The following is a 19,508-nucleotide window of genomic DNA, read 5'->3' as shown; positions in this document are numbered from 1 at the left end:
CACCGAGCAGGGAGGGGGCCGTCCCCGCCGCATCCCCCCGGGGGAGGGCAGGGCTCCTGCGAGGAGGAGGAGGATGAAGGGGGAAGGAGGGGGGCACCCTCCAGCCGCAGGGCCGGCAGCACCGGGGCTTGCCCAGCCCCAGGGGGGGGCTTGCAGGGAAGAACCCCCCACCCCGGAGGCCTCCCCGGCCCTCCCTGCACCCACAGGTGAGTGCCAGGGCGGTGCTGGAGCATCCACGCACCGGCTGGGCCAGGCAGGCTGGGTCCCCGTGGGGGTCCCTGTGCAGAGGGGTGCCATGCCTCGTCGTGGGGAGCAGCAGCCGTGGGGACCCCTGACCCCGCCGGCTGTGACAGGAGAGTGCCGGGGCGCGGGGAGGTTGGCTGAGGTCAGGGCAACCGTGGGCTCCGCTCCCCGCCGGCTCCTCCAGCAGCGGCATGGCCAAAAGGGTTGGGTGGAGGGACCTGGTTTGGGGGTGACCGGGATGTAGCTTTTCCCCCCACCCCATAGGGATGGGACATCCAACCGTCACCCAACACGAGCCCATGACGTGGGGCAGCATCGTGGGATGCCGCAACTCGGCACCACGGCCGAGGGATGGAGAGGGCCCGGCGCGGCCGGAGCTGCTCCGCGTGTGGATCGCCGTGCGTCTCCGGGCACGGAGAGGTTCCCCCGGGAAGCTCCGTCTCCCCGTCGCTTCCATGAGGCTGCTCTGGCGCAGATCCATGGCCTTATTTAAGAAACTAAACAAAAAGTGTTAAGTGAGTGGGAGGGATTTCCCTGCTGCGAGGGGAGTTCATTCCCCTCTGGATGCGTCTCCACCATCGCCGTCGATAGAGACGCTCGTCCCGTGGCACGCTGGATGAGCAGAGCCCGTGGCGTTTGCTGGCCTGGTGGATATCGTTTTCTTTGGGAAAACGGGTCGCCCCAGTGGGCACGTATTTCAGAATCTCTCCCAAGGGAGAGCGCCACATCAGATTTCCCTACAAGGATTTTAGCTCCTCCGCATCAGCCCTTCCCCACAAATGACTCAAGCCGCTAATCAAAATACAGTCGTGTTCTTCAGCAATTAAACAAACTCCACCTCATAAGATTATAGTGGAGAAGCAGAAATTTAGTGACACGAATATATCTCAATCAGGGTGCGGGTGCCCATTTTGATACTGTTATTAGAAAAAAGAAGGAACCGAAGGCAGATAATCAGATAATGCAACTCAAACCGAGAGAGGGTAAAGGGAGAAAAATACCTTGGCAGAGTAACTAATGCTGAGTCTGCCCGAGGTGCGGGAGCAGCGCATCTCTGTCACCTCCTGAAGTGCATCTTGAGTTGTAGTCTCACTTTTAGGCTGGACTTGGGCTACAACATCTTGAGTTTCCACTGGGCTTGTGCAAAGGGGCCGGATGAGCTCAGCGCTTAGGGCTCTTCCCTCTGAGCAACAGGTCTGGAGTGACAAAGCAGCCGCCGTGTCGCTCCTCGACCTCTGCAGAACATGAGCTCAAGCTGCCATGGCTTTTCCTCTTTTTTTTCCAAATTTTTATCCTCTGGATAAAATTATTTTGGGAAGTCAGCTCAAGAGGAGGTAAGAGCCATGCTGGGTGCCAGCCGCAGGGTGCCCTGCCTTTCCCTTCCAGCTCCTCCTGCTCCTCGGGCCGGTTTCTTGCTCCAAACCTGGGCCTGAGCACCCCAAAAGCCGAGCAGGCACGGCAGAGCGAGGCCGGCGGGCATTGCCGCCTTCGTGCCACCGCACCACGCGCTCTCGGGGTTTGGCGCTCCGGGCTCTTGCCTGGGATAACAGCGGCTTCCGGGTGCGCCGGTGCCCACGGCCTTTGCCGAGACTTCCTATTACTCAGTTCCTTATTTGTCTCTGCACATCTCTCTATGCATTTCCATTACAAAAGCTCTTCAGAGGGGGGTGGATCTGAAGCCAGTTGTTTATGTACATTATTTTGTAGCTACCTCTTAATTCGGGGGGAAGAAAAGATACTAGACCTTATCACCAGTTATATTCATCCCCCAACGTGTTACAACATGTTTCTCACCCGTGGGGAGGACAGGATGGGGGAAGAGTGTCCAACATCTGTGGTGTAAGAGGGGAAGAAACTAAACTCGGGGACTCCAGCAGCCCCGTCGCAGATTTGGAAGCTGCTCTGTGGTGGCCATCACGGCTCCAGCCAGCTCAGGGAACGGGCCTCCAGCGCCGCGAGCGTCTCCCCTTTCATCCCGTTCTGCACCCAGCACCACACCAGCTCGTTTCCATCAGTTCTGGGCTCGGCCAGCCCATTTCTTCCCCCAGCTGCTTCACCACAGGTTGTTCATGCAGCACAGGCAGGGTGACCTGCAGAAAATCCCCAATCCCGACAGTAGCGTTGAGCCGCAGCGTTGTTTGTGGCAAATAACTCCGCCGGGCGGCTCTCCCCACTGCGCCCACGAGTTTCAGGACACCCGTAACTTTTTGCAGGGATCAGATCTTTTAAATCCAGCTGTGTGTGTGCTGCAGGAGCCGCCGGCTCGGTGTCTTGCTGGGGGTGAGCTGTGGCCGTGCCCATCTACGAGCCGTGGGGCCTGCCCGGCTGCTGTGTGGGACCTGGGGATGCGGGAGCCGGTGGCTTGAGGGTAAACCTATAGCAAAGGCAAAGTCCTGGCTCTTGCTGGCTCCAGAGCACCCTGTAAAACACGGCAATGACCCCTGAGTTTTGCTCGACCCTTCACCCTTCTGCGAAAGCGCTCTCTGGGAGCACAGAGAATTATTTTATTTCTATTATTTTTGGCTGGGAAACCACTGGGGTGGGCATGGAGGGTGATGCCCCAGCCCACCTCATCGGCTCCTGCGGGTCTGTGGGAGCTCGGCCGTCCCGGGTGAATTTACTGGGAGAGGTGGGGAGCGCTCCGCCGCTCGCCCATCCTGCAAAACCTCCTGCCTTTGGCCATTTCGTGGAAGCAAAGATTTAACCGGGGGGAGGGTGGAGCAGCAACAGCAACAAAAACAACAACAAAGTCCTTTGGGGTTCAGCTTTAACGTTCATCTTAGACATGGAAAAAAGGGGGTTTCCTGATGGCAGGAAAATGTATGGTAGAGTTTTATAACAAGCCGCCCTTCCAGTTCTCTAACCGCGTGGAAACAGCCTCGGTTGACCTTTTGAGGGCTCTTTGCTCAGACTGTGAAGATCCGCTGGGTTTGGGGGCCCAGTTTTGCCACACTCTGGGCTTTCTTGTCAGCACTTGCCCGCTCCAGAGGCGGAAAAGCCACGGAGACTCCGGGGCAGCAACGGGATGGGGGGAGCAGAGCCCCCGCGGTCCCCACGCGTGGCTGTGACTCTGGGTGCAGGGGACAGGCTGTGGGTGCGCTGGCAGCTCGCACCCAGAGCTGGATTTACTGCTGGTTCAGTATAGAGGGGCTCAGGGAGCCAGCAAAGGGGTTTGGGGTTAAGGGTTTGGGTTTCCCCCTCCTTCAGGCATGAACCCAACTGGGGCTTAGGTTTCCTCCAACAGAAGGCGAATGCCCAAGCAGCGTTTCAGTGCAAAGGGCAGGGGAAGAGCAAACAGGTACATATTGGCATTAGCAGGCAGGAACCCCGGAAAAGGAAGGGAAAGCTTCAAGCTAGCCTTGAAAAATGAGAAAAAAAACCAAGGAAAGATGCTGCCTGCGAGTCTGGTGTGGGTTTCACCACGAGGAGAGAGCTCGCAGAGGGGATTTGGGGTTGGGGAAATGCGTTGCTGTGACGGTGGTGGCAGGCCAGCTCCTGTGTCCTCTGACGGCACAGCCGGGCCCTGCAGCATCCTGGCAGCTCGGCAAAGGGCATCGCCGTGGCCTGTCACATTGGGGGTCCCCCTGAGATCCCCACCGAAGGCAGCTACTGCCATCTGAGCCCAGAATGCCTGCAATGGGCATCCACCTGTGGCCGGGCTCCTGTTGCCCAGGCCAGCTCCACATTCCTGTCTGGCAGCAGGAGTGGGATGCTGTGGCTGGCTGGCACTGCCCGGGGGCCAAGAGCCACCTCTGTGGCACAGGGGCCACACAGGGTGACAGCGCTTCCTTCCTCCCCACGCTGCCAGCTCCCCGCTGGGGATGGCTGAGCTGAACCCCAGTGTCTTTCTTCCCCTTTGGTTGGGTTTTAAATAACTGGCGCGGCTGGTCTCGGAGGACACGAGTTGCTCAGAGCTCCCCATTGCTTGTCACGGCTGGGCCAGGGCAGAGCATCCCGGTGCCAGTGAGGCTGCTGTGACCGCAGGACAGGGTCATGTATCCCTTGGGATGCTCTGGGGCTGGGACAGGGCATCAGGTCACCAAATCTCCCTGCCCTGGGTATTTGCCTGTAGGTCCTGGGGAACTCCTTCCTCAGTCTTTCACTGTTTTAACGTAGGACCAAAGCCTGGCGTGGGAGGAAGGTTTTTACTGGTACAAGCGAAAGCTCGGCTCTGCAAGCTCTGCTTGTGGGACCTGGGGTGGCATTGGATTAGGGGCCAGGGGGACATCCCAGCCCTGAGGCGTGACATCTGCCCTGATGCCAGACCCCAAAAGGCATCCGTCAGGACTGGCAGTGTGCAGGCAGCAGTGCCCGCAGCTCACCCGCCGTGGGCAGATATCCCCAGGGCGCAGCATCTGGGGTATGGTCCCCCTTGTCCCCAGCCGTGGTGCTGGTGTAGCCCCGGCCCGGCCGGTCCCACCGCGGGTTGAGCCGGCTGCCGGGCTCAGCCCTGCCCTGACCACATCAATGGCGCGGGGCCACGCTTTGGGCAGGGAGCGTGGCTGGAGAGCAGGGCCAGGCCTGTCCTCGGCGTGGCCGGACCCACCTCCCGCCCGTGCCGGTGCCGGCTCCCAAACCTCCTCCCTCTGCCCGGCCGGCGGCTCCCGTGCTGGCGCGGGCCTCCGGATGCAGCCGGCGGGGTTTGGTCTGGTGCCGGCGAGAAAATCACACATCGGGGAGCGCTTGGAGCCGCGGTAAGCGCCCCCTTCGATCCAGCGTTTCCCTCTGCTGCAGGGTCCCTCCTTTTTGTCCCGATCCGGGCTTGATTCTCTGGTTCCTCATTTCCTCAGAACGGGCAATTCCCCATCTTCTTATCCTCAGTCCTCCTAGCATCCCCATCCCCCAAATGACCACCAGTGCCCCCTCCTCTGCCCCGTGGTCCTTGGGGGAACACGGTGCTGCCCGCGCTGGCCTGTGCTGGGATGGGGACGAGCAGGTCCTGAGCTGGCAGCACCCCATGGACAAGGAGCACCCTGTCACCCTCCCTGCTCAGCTCTCACCCCGGCCATGCCGATGCTGTATCCCTCCCTTTCCTCTTCCCTTCCCTCCCATCAGCCGCCGGGCTCCATCCGTACGGTTTAGCCCCTGCGGAGTATTGATTACCGTGATCTTTCTTCTCCTTTCGCATGGATCATTACCAGATGCTTAATAGGAGTCTGCTTTAACAACGCCGCGATACCTCTACTAATAGAAACATAATTGTCAGGGCTTGCCTTATTAAATCCCCCAGCTGATTGTCGCAGGTGCTATTTTTACGCTGTGAAATAATTAACTCTGTTTCAGTCAAAAGCCGGGGCCGGAGGGGTGGGTGCCGGCAGTGCCGTGCCAGGCAGAGCTGCGAGTCCGCTCGCCTCTTCCCAGCGGGTGCTGGAGAGGTTCACGTGGTGCTTTCGGGAGAGCTCGTGGTGGGATTTGGCTCAGAGGATGCTCGGTGCAGAAATACACCCCGGCTACAGGCGAGGAGAGGGGCAGGGAGCAGAGATGGCCGATCTGGAGGAAGGACTCCGGCATCATCCTCATCCCGTCAGGAGAGGTGCCCACGGGGCCGTCGGCCCTCGTGATGCGAAGGACCGGGGAGGTGTTGGGACACGCTGCAGCATCTCCCAGTTCTCATCGCCAGGACCTGCCTTTCCAGTCTCAGGGGATGGCAGAAAAATCACTGCTGGGCCGAGGAGCTCCCCCAAAGGCATCCGCCCGCCGCCGCCACGTGCGTGGGCACATCTGCCGGTGTTACCAGCACCACGCGCTCGGCGAGGACGTGGCCGGGGCGCAGCATCGCCACCCCCTCGTCCCGGCGGGGTGGGGGGACCCTGACCCGGCTGGTGCCCCGGACCCCTGGTACCTCCATGTGCGGGGGTCAGCCCAGCCTTGTCCCCACAGAATCGGGGGGGGCTCGAGCCTCACCTCTTTAGTCTTTTTCTAATAGTTTGCTAAAGGAGGCGGGGGGAGTGGGGGGGGAAAGCCGGGTCTAAAAATATCTCCTAAAACTTCCTGTGCCGCTGGCAGGTGGCTGGGGCAGGCGGCGGGGGCGGGTGGCAGCTGTGGGGCTCGGTGGCGGTGCCTGCCCACGGGGTAACCCTGGCAGAGGTGGGGTCGGGGGGGGTGGGTCCCGTCCCCCCATAGCCTACCTGTGCTGCCTGCAGGGCTGGCCCGCTGCTGGTCGCACTCACTGGCCCATTTTGGCCAAATTTGGCAGAGGTTGGAGGTGCTGGGTCCCTCCCGGGAGAAAGGCAGGGAGGAGGTGGGGAAGCTGCAGGCTGGGCTGAACCCTTATTAGACACTGGAGAATCCAGCAGCGGCGTGCAGGAGGCCGAGCTCTGCCTGCCCTCATCCAGCGTGGCTGGTCTCACAGGTGAGGGGCATCTCGCAGCTCCTCCGAGGCATGGTGAGGGGCCGGGGCCAGCGCTGCTCCTCACTGAGGCGGTGCTGGTGCAGGGCAAGGGCTCGGCCGTGCGGGGGACGGTCCCTCCACCAGCACCCGGGGGGGGTGGTTTGTGCGTCACCCCCGGCCAAGCGATCCCTGCGGGGATCTGTGATGAGCAGCAAAGCTGCTCGCTTTGGTTTTGACCCGTAAAATGCGGAGGGAAGGTCCCTCCTGGGGCGGGGAGCTCCTATTGTGGCTGGAGAATAAAAATATCCTTGGTGAGCGTGGGTGCCCCAAGGGCGGCGAGCTGGGGGTGCTAGGGGTCCCCCATGGGAGCGTGGCCGCATCCTGGCAGCCTCCAGCTCTCGGAGCCGCCTGGCAGCAGCAAAGGGAATCCTGGAAAACCATCTGGAAAATAAATGAGGTTCAGGCGACCAGAGGAGCAGAGCGGTGCTGGACGCTGGTGCAGACAGCAGCGGCAGCAGGGTGGGCGCTGGCAGAAAAAGGACCTGCCGAAGCAGAGGGGGACACTTGGGTGGGGTTGGGGATGGCGGCGGCCTGACTGTGTTGGTTTTTGGGTGCTGGGGCGCGCGGGGTGGGGAGGAGAGGAGATAACAGCTCAGCGTCCCCGGGGAGGGCGAGGGAAGCGGCTGCGCCGAGCGGGGCGCTGGGCCGGGCTGATAACGGGCACGTGCCGTGGCTGGGCCCCGTGGCCCCGGGGGAGCGTGCGGGGGGTGCCGGCATCCCCCCCACACCCCCTTTCTCCCCTTTTCTCCCCTTTTCCACCTGCGGCGAGCGCGTGTGAGCGAGGGGACAGCCGCCGGCAGAGACCACAAACCAGTTTCGGTCGCTGGTGTGGTGCTGGGGCCAGAGCCCGCAGCGGTGCCGAGGGCAAATTTAATGAAGGAAACGGAGGTTGGGCGTCTGATTTCTCTCTCTCTCTTTCTTCTCTATTTTTTTTTTTGTCTGAAGAGGAAAAAAAAACCAAACAACTTTGTTTGTGAGTCACTCCTGGCCGAGGGAGCCGGGCTTTGCTCTGCGCGGCAGCCTGGCACATCCCGGCGTCGCAGGGCCGATGCTGCGGGGAGGCACGGCAGGAGGCTCTGACTCAGCCCCCGCCGTGGGCACCGGCCCCTTCCCTCGCTCCTCGCCCCGCCGAGCCCCCGGGGACACACCGGCGCTTCGAAGCGACCTCAGCCAGGTGCCAGAGCCCAGCCCGTGCCCACCCTGGGGACGTGTCCTGCCCGTCGCTCCTCCGCAAAGCCAGTTCCTTGGCTGTGGGGTCATTCCAGCGCTGGCGTTCGCTGGGCGAGATGTCGGTGCCGGTCCTGGCCGGGGAGCCCCGGCTCGGCCACCCTCATGCCTGTGGCAGCCACCGGACCCGGCCGAGGGGTGGGAAGCAGGAGGGTGACCTGGCTCAGCCGCCGGCGGGACTCGCTCGGCCCCACTCCTGCCCCAGCGGGGCGGCGAGGAGAGCAGCCAGGCCCTGCCGGGGCTTTCCCAAAAAAGGTCTGAACTCTTCGGTTGAGTTTGCCACTTCCCTTACCACTCCCTTTCCTGTGAGAGGATGTGTTCGGCTGCTTTTCTTTTCTCTTTCTCTCTTCTTTTCTCTCCCACCTCCCCGCCCTCAGACCCGGCGGTCCTGGCGATGCCACGCACCCCCTGAAGCCGGCCGGGGTCACCCTGGCTGGCACCCGCCGCCACCGCCGCGCGATGGCCAGGCTGCAGGTACGGACACGCCGCCACCGCCTCCCCCCCCGTGCCCCCCACCCCACCCCCCGTGTCCTCCTGCCAGCCACAGCATGGGTGGGCACACTGGGGGCTCGGTGCAGGCTGTGCTGGGGGTGCCCCCGCACCGTGGTGGGCACTGGTTTGTGCCCCACTTTGCAGAGGTGGGGGTGGCTGGAGGGGGATGCCACGCTGCTCAGGGCATCGTCCCCAGCCAGGGCGCTCGGAGAAAGTGGGGTGCATGGAGGGGTGTCGTTCCTGCAGCCACCATTTGCCACCACCTTGGTTTTGCCCATGTGGGCACCCCGATGCCACAGTTGGCACAGGGTGATTTTGGTGACTGCTTTGCCCCGGGGTGAGCCAGGCACAGGGCGCTTGATGTGCTGCACAGGATGGAGCTGACCCAGCGCCCTGGCAAGGAGCAGCCCCAGGGAACGGGAGGTTTCGCTTCAAAAGCGATTTTGGGGAGCACTCGTCTTGTCCGGTTGCGTGAGGGGTCCCCTCTCCATTTGGGGAGAGGACGGGGCGGTGCCAGGCTCACTGGGGACGTCACGGGCGCATGAGCTAGCACGGCCTGGGGACACCCAGCACGTGGGGACGCCTGGGCTGGGTGCTGCAGCCACCGGGCAGTAACAGCAAAGGCTCACAGGGGGCTTGGGGAGCTCACAGTGTTTGGGCGAGGGCGGCTTTTGGGGCGTCTCTTCTCCTTGCTGGGGAAACGTCCCTTTTTTGTCAGCCTTCCTCTTTCGGCAGCCTCGCGCACGCCCTCACCTTCCCTCCGGCGCCCCTAGGCTCCATGGCCTGCCGGGACTTCCTTATCCACCAGCCCCACAGCGGTACCCAGCCCCCAGGGGCAGCCAGAAACACCACCGGCGGGGTGGGGTGCTACAGGGGCTTAAAGGGGTGCACAGGGCTGCGAAACCAGCCCTGCAAATCCGGAGTGTGACAGCATCGCCTCGCAGTGCCACGGGCCAAGGGGGGGCCTTTGCAGCCCCACACCTCTCCTCTCCTCCCAGACCTCCTCGGTGCAGCCGATGCAGCCGTGGTGTCCCCAGGTGGGTGCCACAGCACCCAGGGTGGGCAGCGAGCTGATCCTGCCTCCTGGCTGGGTGCTGAGTGCACCCCGCGGGTGTGGGGAGGGGGTGCTCCTCACTGGGGGATGCTGCTCCGTCCTGCTGCCACTCCGGGATGTTTTGGCTCAACTGCTTGCGGGTCTGCTCTGGCCAAGGCTCAAGCACCAGCTGCAGAAGCAAAGTCCCCGTGGAGCAATGCCACGCGCTGTCCCCACGTCCCTGTCTCCCAACCACCCCCCAGCCACCCGCTCCACACCCCAGGGCCGCAGCAGAGCCGGGGCTGCCTTTGCTTCGGGCTGGGCTGGGTGGAAACAGCGTTTTCCCAGCCTTCAGGTTTTCCTCCTGCTCGCCCCGTTCCCAGTTCCCACAGCCTCGTCACCGCTTGCTGTAATTAGTGCCACAGCCCCCCCCCGGCAGCGCCGGGCACGGCAGCATGGCCGTGGCACCGTGGGGCGAGCAGGATGTCACCATGGGGGAAGAGTGGGCACTGGGAGTGGAAGATGGTCGGTCAGGGGGGAAGGAAAGGGGAAAAAGTGGGGAGTTAAGTGGACCTGAGGGCAGTGCGGTGCGAGAGGGAGTGGAGCCTGCTGCCGAGAGCCGGGTGACAAGGTCACGGCCGTCCTGCCAGCACTCGGGGCTATAAATAGGGACAATTGGGAGCGAAACGCAGACTCTCTCCTTTTTCGTTCCTGCGGGAGCGATGGGAGCCAGCGGGAGGGTTTGCAAAGGCCCAGGCGAGGAGCTTAGCGGGGGGGGGGGGGGGGGGGCTGCACCCGCTGGGTTGGCTGTGGGCTCGGGGTGGGGGCTCCGTCCCCCTCGCTGAGTCCATGCAGGACTCAAACGCGAAGGGATGAGACCTGGGGCAGCTTGTGACAGGGATGCTGGGGCTGGGGTGGCCAGGGGGGGCTCTGCCCCCCACTCCTGGTCCTTCCTTTGGGCAGAGAAAGGACCATGATTGCTGCCCACCACCCTCGGCGGGGCACAGGGAGGCAGAGCCGGCTGTGACCGCATCCTTACCACCACCCCGCGCCAAGGTGGGCGCTGAGCCCCGGCACCGCTCCTGCCCGGGAGCATCCCTACCCAGCAGTGCAGGCAGGGACAGGCAGGCAGGGACAGGCAGGCCTGTGGGCACGGCGGGGCCGTTCTGCAGCACCGGTGCAGAGCGCTGGACCGGGCCAACGCTTGGCACGGGCTGAGTTTTGGTGTAGTGCTGGGAGCTGTGAAAACTCCCCCCCCACACCCCGTTTCCTTCCACTCACATGATGCCGTGGAGCGACTCCGACTTCCCCATCCTGGGCCTGAACACACCAGGGGGTCCGGCCACGCTTCCCCACGGCACAGGGCACGGCCAGGGGTGCACAGGGCCGGTGCTGAGCCCCACTGCTGCCTGGGGGGGCTCGGCAGCACCGCCAAAGCGTGGAGGGGGGGTCCTGGGCAAAGCATGAGGCTGGCAGAGCGTCTTGCTGCCGTGTTTCCCCTCCTCCTTTCCTTCTCACTTCCTTTTCTTGCGCGCTCTCTGCCTGCCATGCCCCAGCTTGCCGCCTGCAAAGGGCTTTCCCCGGCCTGGAGCAGCCCCCCTCGGGAGCCGCTCGAAGCCGGAGGGGGGGTCCCTCTGTGAAGGTAACGCGGTGCCGCTCCTCTCCCTCCCCACAGGCTCCGTCCAGGAGGCGGCAGGGACAGTAGCCGGGGGGTCTGGGCAGCACGGCTCACCCGCGGGCTGCGGGGAGCGGAGAGCAGCAGAAGAGCCCCTGAAGCACGACCCAACCCCGTCCACCGTGTATGAGGCTGGGACGCAGGTGAGGTAGCCAAGGTGACCATCTCCGGGCCGGCTGGTGGCCAGGATGGCAAGTGGGAGCCAAAATTAAATCACAGCGAGTCGCTGTAGGGGGGGGTCCCTCATTTGCACGTGGTGAGGGGGCTCACCCGCTCCCTCCCCTCCTGCCTTTCAGTACGCAGGACCCGCGTCCGCAGAGACACCCCTTCCGATGTCCCGGCATGAGACTTCTCCGACAACGGTGCAACCCGCCAGCAACCACCGCCCCAACGCCTGCTGCTTCTGCTGGTGCTGCTGCTGCAGTTGCTCATGGTACGTCCCATCGCCCGCCCCGGCCGTGGCTCCCGGGGAGGGAGGGGGCGGCCACCAAGCGTCACCCACCCGCCTCCTCGGCCGATATTCACGGGTCTCATAAAGCCGGGGAGACACGAGGGTCACCCCCGCGTGTTGCTGGTCCTCGGTGCTTCGTGCAGCACCGAGCACTTGGACACAGCTGCTGCCCCGAGCCCAGGTTTGAGGGAGGGGGGGGGGTCCCGCAGCAGCCTCCACCCCTGGGTGCTCTGCACGGTGCCCGCAGGCAGCGGGTGCAGGAGGGTGGCAGGGATGGAGCCTCCGGGCCGCTTGTGTGCTGGCGGTGGGTTGGGAGTCGAGAGCACAGCGGGTGCTGGGGTTAGAAAGGGCACAAACAGTGTTTTGGAGCAGATGGGCATCAGGCAGCGCCGTGGCGTGTTGCTCTCCCACGCAGTGAGCCCCAGCCGAGCCTCGGTGCACCGCAACTCCTCCCCATCAGCCAAATCTTTAAAAATACAAAAAAGCGGGTCTGGGACCCCCCGTGGTGCTGCACTAACGGTTCTCCTGGGCTGGACGTCCCCGGCTGGGCAGCACCGATGGCACAGCACAGTGCCCAGCTGAGCTGCCCGATTTCTGCCTCCCCAACCCGCCCACCCTGGGCAGCGGGACCCCTGGGTGCAGTGTTGTGCGGGCAGGAGGATTTTGCTGCCTGTTTCAGGCAGGGCAGGGCAGGAGGAGAGCTGATTTCCCTGCCCAGCGTCACGGCTGCCTTCTCAGGCCTGCAGTGCCTGCCCAGGGTGGGTGGCCCTCGCCCGTGGGAGCCCTCCTGCACAGCTCTGCCTTGGAGCAGCGGGTGTAGAGTCCAGCGCTGCCCTCCCAGTGCTGCCCAGAGCCGAGGGCTTAACCAGCCGCTTGCCTGCAGCTGCATCTCCTGTCCTCTCCGAGGATCCCCAGCTCCTTATTCTCTGGATAGCCCAGATTTTTGGAGATCCCATCTGCTCTTCTCCATCCCCAGCGTCAGCCCGCTCTGAGATTGCTGATGGCTTCAAGTTTTGCAGTAGCTTTGGGCTTTATGGCCACCGACAACGCTGAGCTGGGAGGAGCAGCAAAGCCTGGAGCTGACCCCCCCCTGCAGCCCTGGCACCGATGCCAGCCCCGTGCAAACCCCCGCGGTGTCATTGGGGACTCATCTCGCCTGATCCCGTCTCATTTCCTTGCTGTTTGCCAGGCAGTGAGGACAGCGAGCCACTCCCCTCACAGCCTGCCCCAAACATCTCCCTCCTGGACGCTGCCACGGCCTTGGTGGCATTTGGACACGGGGAGGGTGACCCTTCCCTGTGTCCCTCCAGGACAGAAATCCCTCCTGTACCCCGCTCCTGGAGCAAGTAGTGACCAGTGCCAACCATTTTGGGGCTCAGGCAGCGAATCCCAGGGGCAGGGACGTGCCCGCAGCTTCGCCGGGGGAGAAGTTTGCACATTTAATCTTGGGCGAGCAGTGCGGGACGGTGTCGCAAGCAGGAAGCACTGCGGTCGGCGCCGGGTGCTGAAATTCGAGGGCCCGAGGGAAGTTGGCTGGAGGCCGCTCCCCCCTTGCACCCCCGGGGGTGAGGGACGGGGCGGGGACAGGGGACACCGGCACCCCTGAGCCCCGGCACCTCCACCCTGTGCTTGGCCTCTGGGCTGGACCGGTGCTGGGGTGTCCCGGGGGTGCAGGATCCGGCCCTTTGTGTTTCTCCATCCATCCCGGCCACCGGCTTCCTGGGCGAGCCGGGGCTGTTGCTGGCTTGAGATGGTGATAACCAGGCACGGGGGCTGAGCACCCCGAGCCCCGATAGCCACAGCCCTGGGCCCCGCAGCCACCCCCATTTATTTATTTATTGGTGTTTTTTCATGGTGGTTCATGACGGCTTTGCCATGGGCCAAGCACAGCATGATGACAGCAAAATTGCACAAAGGAGCCGGGGTGTCGCCAGGCTGGGTGCTGGGATCCTGGGGGGTGTGCTGATGCCCACAGAGGAGATTTGGTGGCCAGACCCAGTCGGGGGGTCAAGGTGGGGGTCTGGATGCGTCCCCAACGCCCCTGACTACCTTTCCATCTCCCCGTTAGGAACGAGGACCGGGAGCGAGCGTGGAGGGCGTCCCGGGAGACCAAACTGGAGACCATCCCAAACTGTGAAGCGTGGTGAGCGCAGGGGCAGCGCCGCGGGGACGGGGGACGGGGAGGGGGGGACCAGCATGGCACAGCACGGCGTGGCACAGTCCCTGCTGCCACCCTCCATGGCCCCCAGCCCCGCATCCTGCCCGCTGGATCGGGGCACCGAGACTCGGGGGTTCCTGGTGCTGCTTCCAGCGGCGTGTCCCTGGTTCCCAGCAAGAAACGGGGAGCCCGGAGCCAAGGGCTGGAGCCCTCTGAGATTCTGACCCTTGGGCCCGTTGCAAAGGGAAACTGAGGCACACAAGAACCTCAACAGCTTTCAGGCCAGGTCCCGGTGAGGCAGAGAGCCTCATCCTGCCCTTCTGAACTGCTGCCCAGAGCCCCGGGGAGAGGAGGGGGGAGGCTGTTGCGGGGGGCTCAGCGCTGCAAAAGAAGCAGAGGCAGCAGCAGTGTGGATGTACCACGGGACACGGTGTATTTACAGTCTGGAGGGGAGTGGGACGGGCAGGGACCCGCTCCAGGAATGCTCTGAGCCGAGCACCCGCTCCCTGGGAGACCCCCGCGCACAGCCCAGCCCTGGCACGGCAGGGTTAGGGGTCAGACGTGCTGATTAGCCACTGATAATGATGCTCCTGCTGTGCTTTAGCAGGTAATGAGGATTTGCTGGGGAGCAGCCTCCCTCCCTCCTGCCCCCAGCTGGGAGGGATGATGGACCCGTGTCAGTCTCTCTCTGGCCGGAGCAGCTCGGAGCTCGGCAAGGGAAGGGCTTTTGCTCCCTTTTGGGTTCATGCAAAAAACAGCAGGAAAATACATCTCAGCTTGGAAAATTCAGCTGCAACTAAGCCCACACTGCAGCCTGGCTGAGCAGAGCTGGGATAGACCCCACAAGCGACCTCCGAAAGCCCCTGTGATAACCAGAGCCCGAGCAGGAGCAGCCTCGGCGTGAGCTGAGGGATGAGCCGCGGTGGGAGGGACACGGCAGGGAGACCTCATGGCCCTCTCCAACTCCCTGAAAGGAGGGTGCAGAGAGGAGGGATGAGTCTCTTGAGCCAAGGAACCAGTGCCAGGACAAGAGGGAATGGCCTCAAGCTGCGCCAGGGCAGGGTCAGACTGGCTCTTAGGAAGGATTTCTTTGCAGAAGGGGTTGTTGGGCGTTGGAATGGGCTGCCCAGGGCAGGGGGGGAGTCCCCATCCCTGGAGGGGTTGAAGAGTCGGGTTGACCCAGCGCTGAGGGATCTGGTGGAGTTGGGAACGGTCAGGGTGAGGTTCATGGTTGGACTGGAGGAGCTTCAAGAGCTTTTCCAACCGAGATGATTCTGGGATTTCTGTGTTGTCCCTTTGCCTTTCTCACCGGGACCCGGCAGCGCCAAACCCACGCCGGAGGAGGTGCGGGGGTGGGCACAGTCCTTCGACAAGCTGATGAAGAGCCCGGCGGGTCGCAACGTCTTCCGGGAGTTCTTGCGGACTGAGTACAGCGAGGAGAACATGCTCTTCTGGCTGGCGTGCGAGGAGCTCAAAACCGAGTGCAACAAGCACACCATCGACGAGAAGGCCAGGATGATCTACGAGGACTACATCTCCATCCTCTCGCCCAAGGAGGTACGGGGCAGAGCTCCTGGGGGGGTGGCTCAGGCGAAAATGGGGCTTGGGGAGGGGGGTGTGTGTTTCTCTGTCCCAGCTGCCGTCACAGCCCTGCGGCAACTTGGGGTGGTGGGGATGAGTTTGGCAGGGTAACAGCTTTGCTTCGTGCTTGTGGATGGCGGTGGGGAGGGTCTTCCCGGCCCCCCAAAACCCCCAGGACGCAGCCGGCAGCGGCACCACGGGCCGGGTTGTGCTGCGGGGCCGAAACCTCAGGAGGGCACCAGCGGGCCGAGGAGATGCTGCAGCCCAGCTCGCAGAACCCCCAGAGCTGGAGGGGGGGGCACCCAGGGCAGGAGCACCCCAACCCCCCCTCCCTGTGCCCAGCAAGGGGAGACGGGGAGGACCCAGATACGCCCCCCCGCTCCCCCCTGCAACGCTCCCCAAAACACCCGGGCGAATATACAGCACAGGGCCGTCGCCCCGTTGATACCCGATTTCCCCCGAGAGCTCGCACGGGGGTGCAGGGGTGGGTGCTGGGGCTGGGCTTGTCATCGAGGGGGGGGTCCCTCAACCAACCCCCCCCCTTTATCTCTGTCCCTGCCGCCCAGGTGAGCCTGGACTCGCGGGTGCGGGAGGTCATCAACCGGAAGATGCAGGAGCCGTCCTCGCACACCTTCGACGACGCGCAGCTCCAGATCTACACGCTCATGCACAGAGACTCCTACCCTCGCTTCCTGAACTCTGCCATCTACAAATCGCTGCTCCAGAGCGTCTCCCGCTCCTCCTCGGAGTCCTAAAAGCACCCGCCGGCCGTGGGGACGCCGGTGGGGACACGGTGGGCTCAGGGAGGGCTCGGTGCCTCCTCCCCTCCACCGCCCTCCCCGCCAGCTCCCCCCGAAGTTTTTAGCTTTTTACCTATGAACCGTCACCCCGGTTTCTGGGCCACCCTCCAGGACTGTCCCCAGGGTTGGGGCCGCTGCGGCAGCACAGCCCGGGCCGGCTCGTACTACTGAACCCCTGTCCCCGCCGCCGGCCGGAGCGAGCCGGGGAAGCTCGCGGGAGCGCGCCCAAGAGCGCCCAGGGCCCCGCTCCCCTGTACCCCCTTTTGAAAAGGTCACTTTATCCCCTCTCTGCCACACCCGGGGGCACGGCAGGTCCCCGTTTCCCACCTGAGACCCAGTTGGGGACTGGGTTGGGGGGGGGGGGTGGGGGGGGAGGTCGATTGTTGTTCTTTTTTTTTTTTAACTTTTTATTTTAAATGCGTTTTTGTTGGCTTTTATTGGGGGATTTGAGGGGCGGGAGGGGGGTTTGACAAGCGTCTCTGTACATATAAAAACTTGTCAGGTTTACGTCGCTCTGTCTGTTTGAAGCGGCCCACGGGGCAGCGCTGCAGCCCCCTTTGTATTCCCAGCAGATCTGGGGGGCAGCAGCACCCTGGGGCCACAGCCCCCCCATCTCCAAAGCTGCCCCAGGGGCTCTGGAGGGGCCTGAGGGGACACTGGGGCCATGAGGATGTGCTCAGAGGGGGGGCAGGGGGTACCCCCTCTCCTGCAGTCCCCAGCAGCACCAGGCCACCCACCACCCCCCACCCATCACCCCAAAGCACCCCCCATCCTCAGGGAAGGGGACAGGTATTATCTGCCCTCCCACAGAGACCCACAGGCACCAGTGCCCCCAAAAGCTGCCCCACACCTGCCCCCCCCAGGGGGAGAAGCCCCCCCCCGGCCCCTCAGGAGCAGCTCGGCACCGAGCCGCAGCCAGGTCAGGCTCCAGGAGGTACATTTATAATTTCCATGTGGTTTTGTAGGGCATGAGGAATCATTTACTGGCACCCAGAATTAAATTCTTTCTGCCAGCAGCTCCTGCCCTCCACACCGGGGTCCTGCTGCCGAAAACCAACACGAGTCTTTGCTTTCCCTGACTTAGAACAGCCCCTGGTTTCTTATTTATCTACCCCTTTCCCCTCCTTCTCTCTTCCTCCCTTTCCAAAAAAAAAAAAAAAAGCAGCACTGGTTCTTTTTATTGAAGATATTTTTTAAACAAAGAAAAAAATTCAGCTTTTTTTTTTTTGTTTCCTTCCTTCCTAGTGGCATGACTGCGTGGAAAATCATGTCAGTAAATTGAGTGTCATTTGCCAAGCTGGAAATACAATTCAAGAAAATGTATTTTTGAGAGAGACCAGAGATAGTTCATTTCTTCAGGAATGTCAGTATTGTTATTATTTGGTTGTTACTGGCGGGTTTTCCCCCGCAAGTGCCAAGCCTGCACCACTACAGCCCCGCAGCACCCTGTGCCGGGGAGGTTTGAGTTTGGGGAGCAGAAGGAAAGAGCTGAGGTGGCCTCGGAGCTCGAGGTCTGGAGGCTGAGCATCCCTGAAGCCATTCTAGAGCAGGGCAGGGGGGTCTGAGCCTCTCTGCAGCCCCCCAGAGGGCTCAGCCCAGGGAAGAGCCCGCTGGGACCAGTTAATCTGTCTCTTTGAAAGAGCTTTTATACACTTTAAAGCAAATCTGTAGTTCCAGGACCCCTCTTTAGCCAGTGGCCTTCCCCTCCATCTCTCCTTGGTGTTATCCCCAAAAATGGCACCATAATAAACACCAAGACATGACCCTTCTCCCTCACTTCTGGGGGCCTCCTCCTGCTCAGGACAATCCCTGCGTAATTCAGGGTTGTCAGCAAACTGTACCCAAGCTCAGCTCCCCTCGTTACAGTAATATAAGAAAGGCAAGAGCAACTGGTAATTCGCTGGCTCCCGGTCACGGCACACGAGCCAGAGCGCCATGGCCAGCTTGGGTTTCAGATCCTGAAGCTTTTTTTAAGAATTTCTGCGAGGACACTGTTCCCTCCCAAGCCTGGCTTGAATAATCCCATTTGCCACAAGACTCGTGAGGTTTAAACAAGTTGTCAGCATCTTTGAATCTTTCCCTTCTCGGGAGACTTGGCTGCACCCCGTAAAGTGAAAGCCCCGAGCGAAGGATCCTGTGGGGATCCCTCGGAGGAGCAGAGCCCGCCAAGGGGCTGCGAGCACGTTCGCCATCGCTTTCATGTGGCTGCTCGCTCCTCCCTGAGCCTCCCCAAGGTCTCTGGCGAGCGGCTGCTCTCCGGCACGCTGAAAAGCCAGGGGAAATAACTTGTTTTTCACTCAAACAGGGGAGCGGTGCTGTAAGAGATGCGACTGCAGCGCAGGAACTGCAGTGCAGAGGACTGCTCCAGCGACGCCTCAAACTCAGAGGCTTTTCCTAGTTAAAGACTAGGAAAAAGGGAGAAGAGGGATTTTAAGTCTCTGTCCCCACAACTTTCAGCCTGAATTTCCCCACCAGGTTCTAGTTACCCCTCAGAAAGAGCCTGACCCTGCAGGTCCCCTCCCGGGGTCACAGCTGCAGGCAGTAGCTCACTTTGCTACAGGCTCCTTTCTTCATCTCGCCCCTTCCCAGCACCACCTCCAAGCTCACCTCGAGCCTCATCTCACTTCAAACCCTTTCAAGAGCCAAGTACTAACAGCTCCCACCAACACCTGTACTCTCCACCTCCTCCAGGTCCAAGCCTCTGGAAAATGTCTTGTATTTGCAGCATTCCCCCTCCTCCTGAGCCTCTCCAGCAAATCCTTCCAAAAATTCAGGCTGCCTGTCAGAAATCAAGCGAAGAGCAGAGCTTACACAGGCAGGAACACGCCTGGGACTCCTTTAACACGCCCACTGGCCATGGGATTCCCTCCACCTCTGCCCAAGGCTTCTCCCTCACCATGAGCTGTTCCCAGTCCCCAGTTCTTGGGGAACAGGAACAGCAACAGGCTGCCGGGCCCCCCCTGCTCCCTGCGAGGGGCTGAGGGAGCTCTTGGCTACTACAAGTCTCCTTCCACAGAGGGATGGAGCACTAGGAAACACCAACCTCACCTTCCTCCCTCTCCTGCTCCCCCAAATCAACAGTGGTGTTTTTTTTTTTTTTTTGTGGCTGGTGTCACCCAGCTTTCAGTGTTACAACCCAGGCAGCACATTCAGCTTTGCTGTTGGCATTTAAAGGCCCGAGATGGCAAGGTATGTGTCACTGCAAAAAAAAAAAATCAAACCACCACTGCCAAGATGGAAGGCATCTGCACCCCAAAACCTGTGTGCCCTCACCCGGTCTCCTCCGCCAGGTGAGGAAGACCAGAGCTGCCCATGCAGCCACCCCAGGACTCGGCCCAGGGGTTCAGATTTTGAGGTGACCAGAACACACCTTCCCGCACCATGGGGGTACCCACAAGTGACATCTCGCTGGTGGCCCTGGCAGCGTTCAGTCCTCATCCACCTGGACACCGACCCT

The 19,508-nt window shown here is 62.3% G+C and overlaps 1 protein-coding gene across 2 annotated transcripts; it reads left to right on the top strand.

Annotated features, from left to right (window-relative positions):
* Positions 1 to 7,557: 7,557 nt before the first annotated feature.
* Positions 7,558 to 19,437, top strand: RGS19 (regulator of G protein signaling 19). 2 transcript variants are annotated; one of them, XM_074843605.1, is made up of 6 exons: positions 7,558 to 8,335; positions 11,062 to 11,204; positions 11,358 to 11,494; positions 13,581 to 13,655; positions 14,993 to 15,227; positions 15,818 to 19,437. In XM_074843605.1, the coding sequence occupies exons 1-6, from the start codon at positions 7,921 to 7,923 to the stop codon at positions 16,004 to 16,006; spliced, it is 1,194 nt and encodes a 397-aa protein (XP_074699706.1). In that variant the 5' UTR covers positions 7,558 to 7,920; the 3' UTR covers positions 16,007 to 19,437. The 2 variants fall into 2 exon arrangements, with proteins under 2 accessions (XP_074699706.1, XP_074699707.1); XM_074843606.1 differs by lacking the exons at positions 7,558 to 8,335; positions 11,062 to 11,204 and having other exon boundaries at positions 11,369 to 11,494; positions 13,582 to 13,655.
* The last annotated feature ends 71 nt before the right edge of the window (positions 19,438 to 19,508 follow it).

This window comes from Strix aluco, chromosome 17 (assembly GCF_031877795.1).
Source record: "Strix aluco isolate bStrAlu1 chromosome 17, bStrAlu1.hap1, whole genome shotgun sequence".
Lineage (NCBI taxonomy): Eukaryota > Metazoa > Chordata > Aves > Strigiformes > Strigidae > Strix > Strix aluco.
Note: the sequence above shows the minus strand (reverse complement) of the source record. Positions and strands in the feature narration are given on the sequence as shown.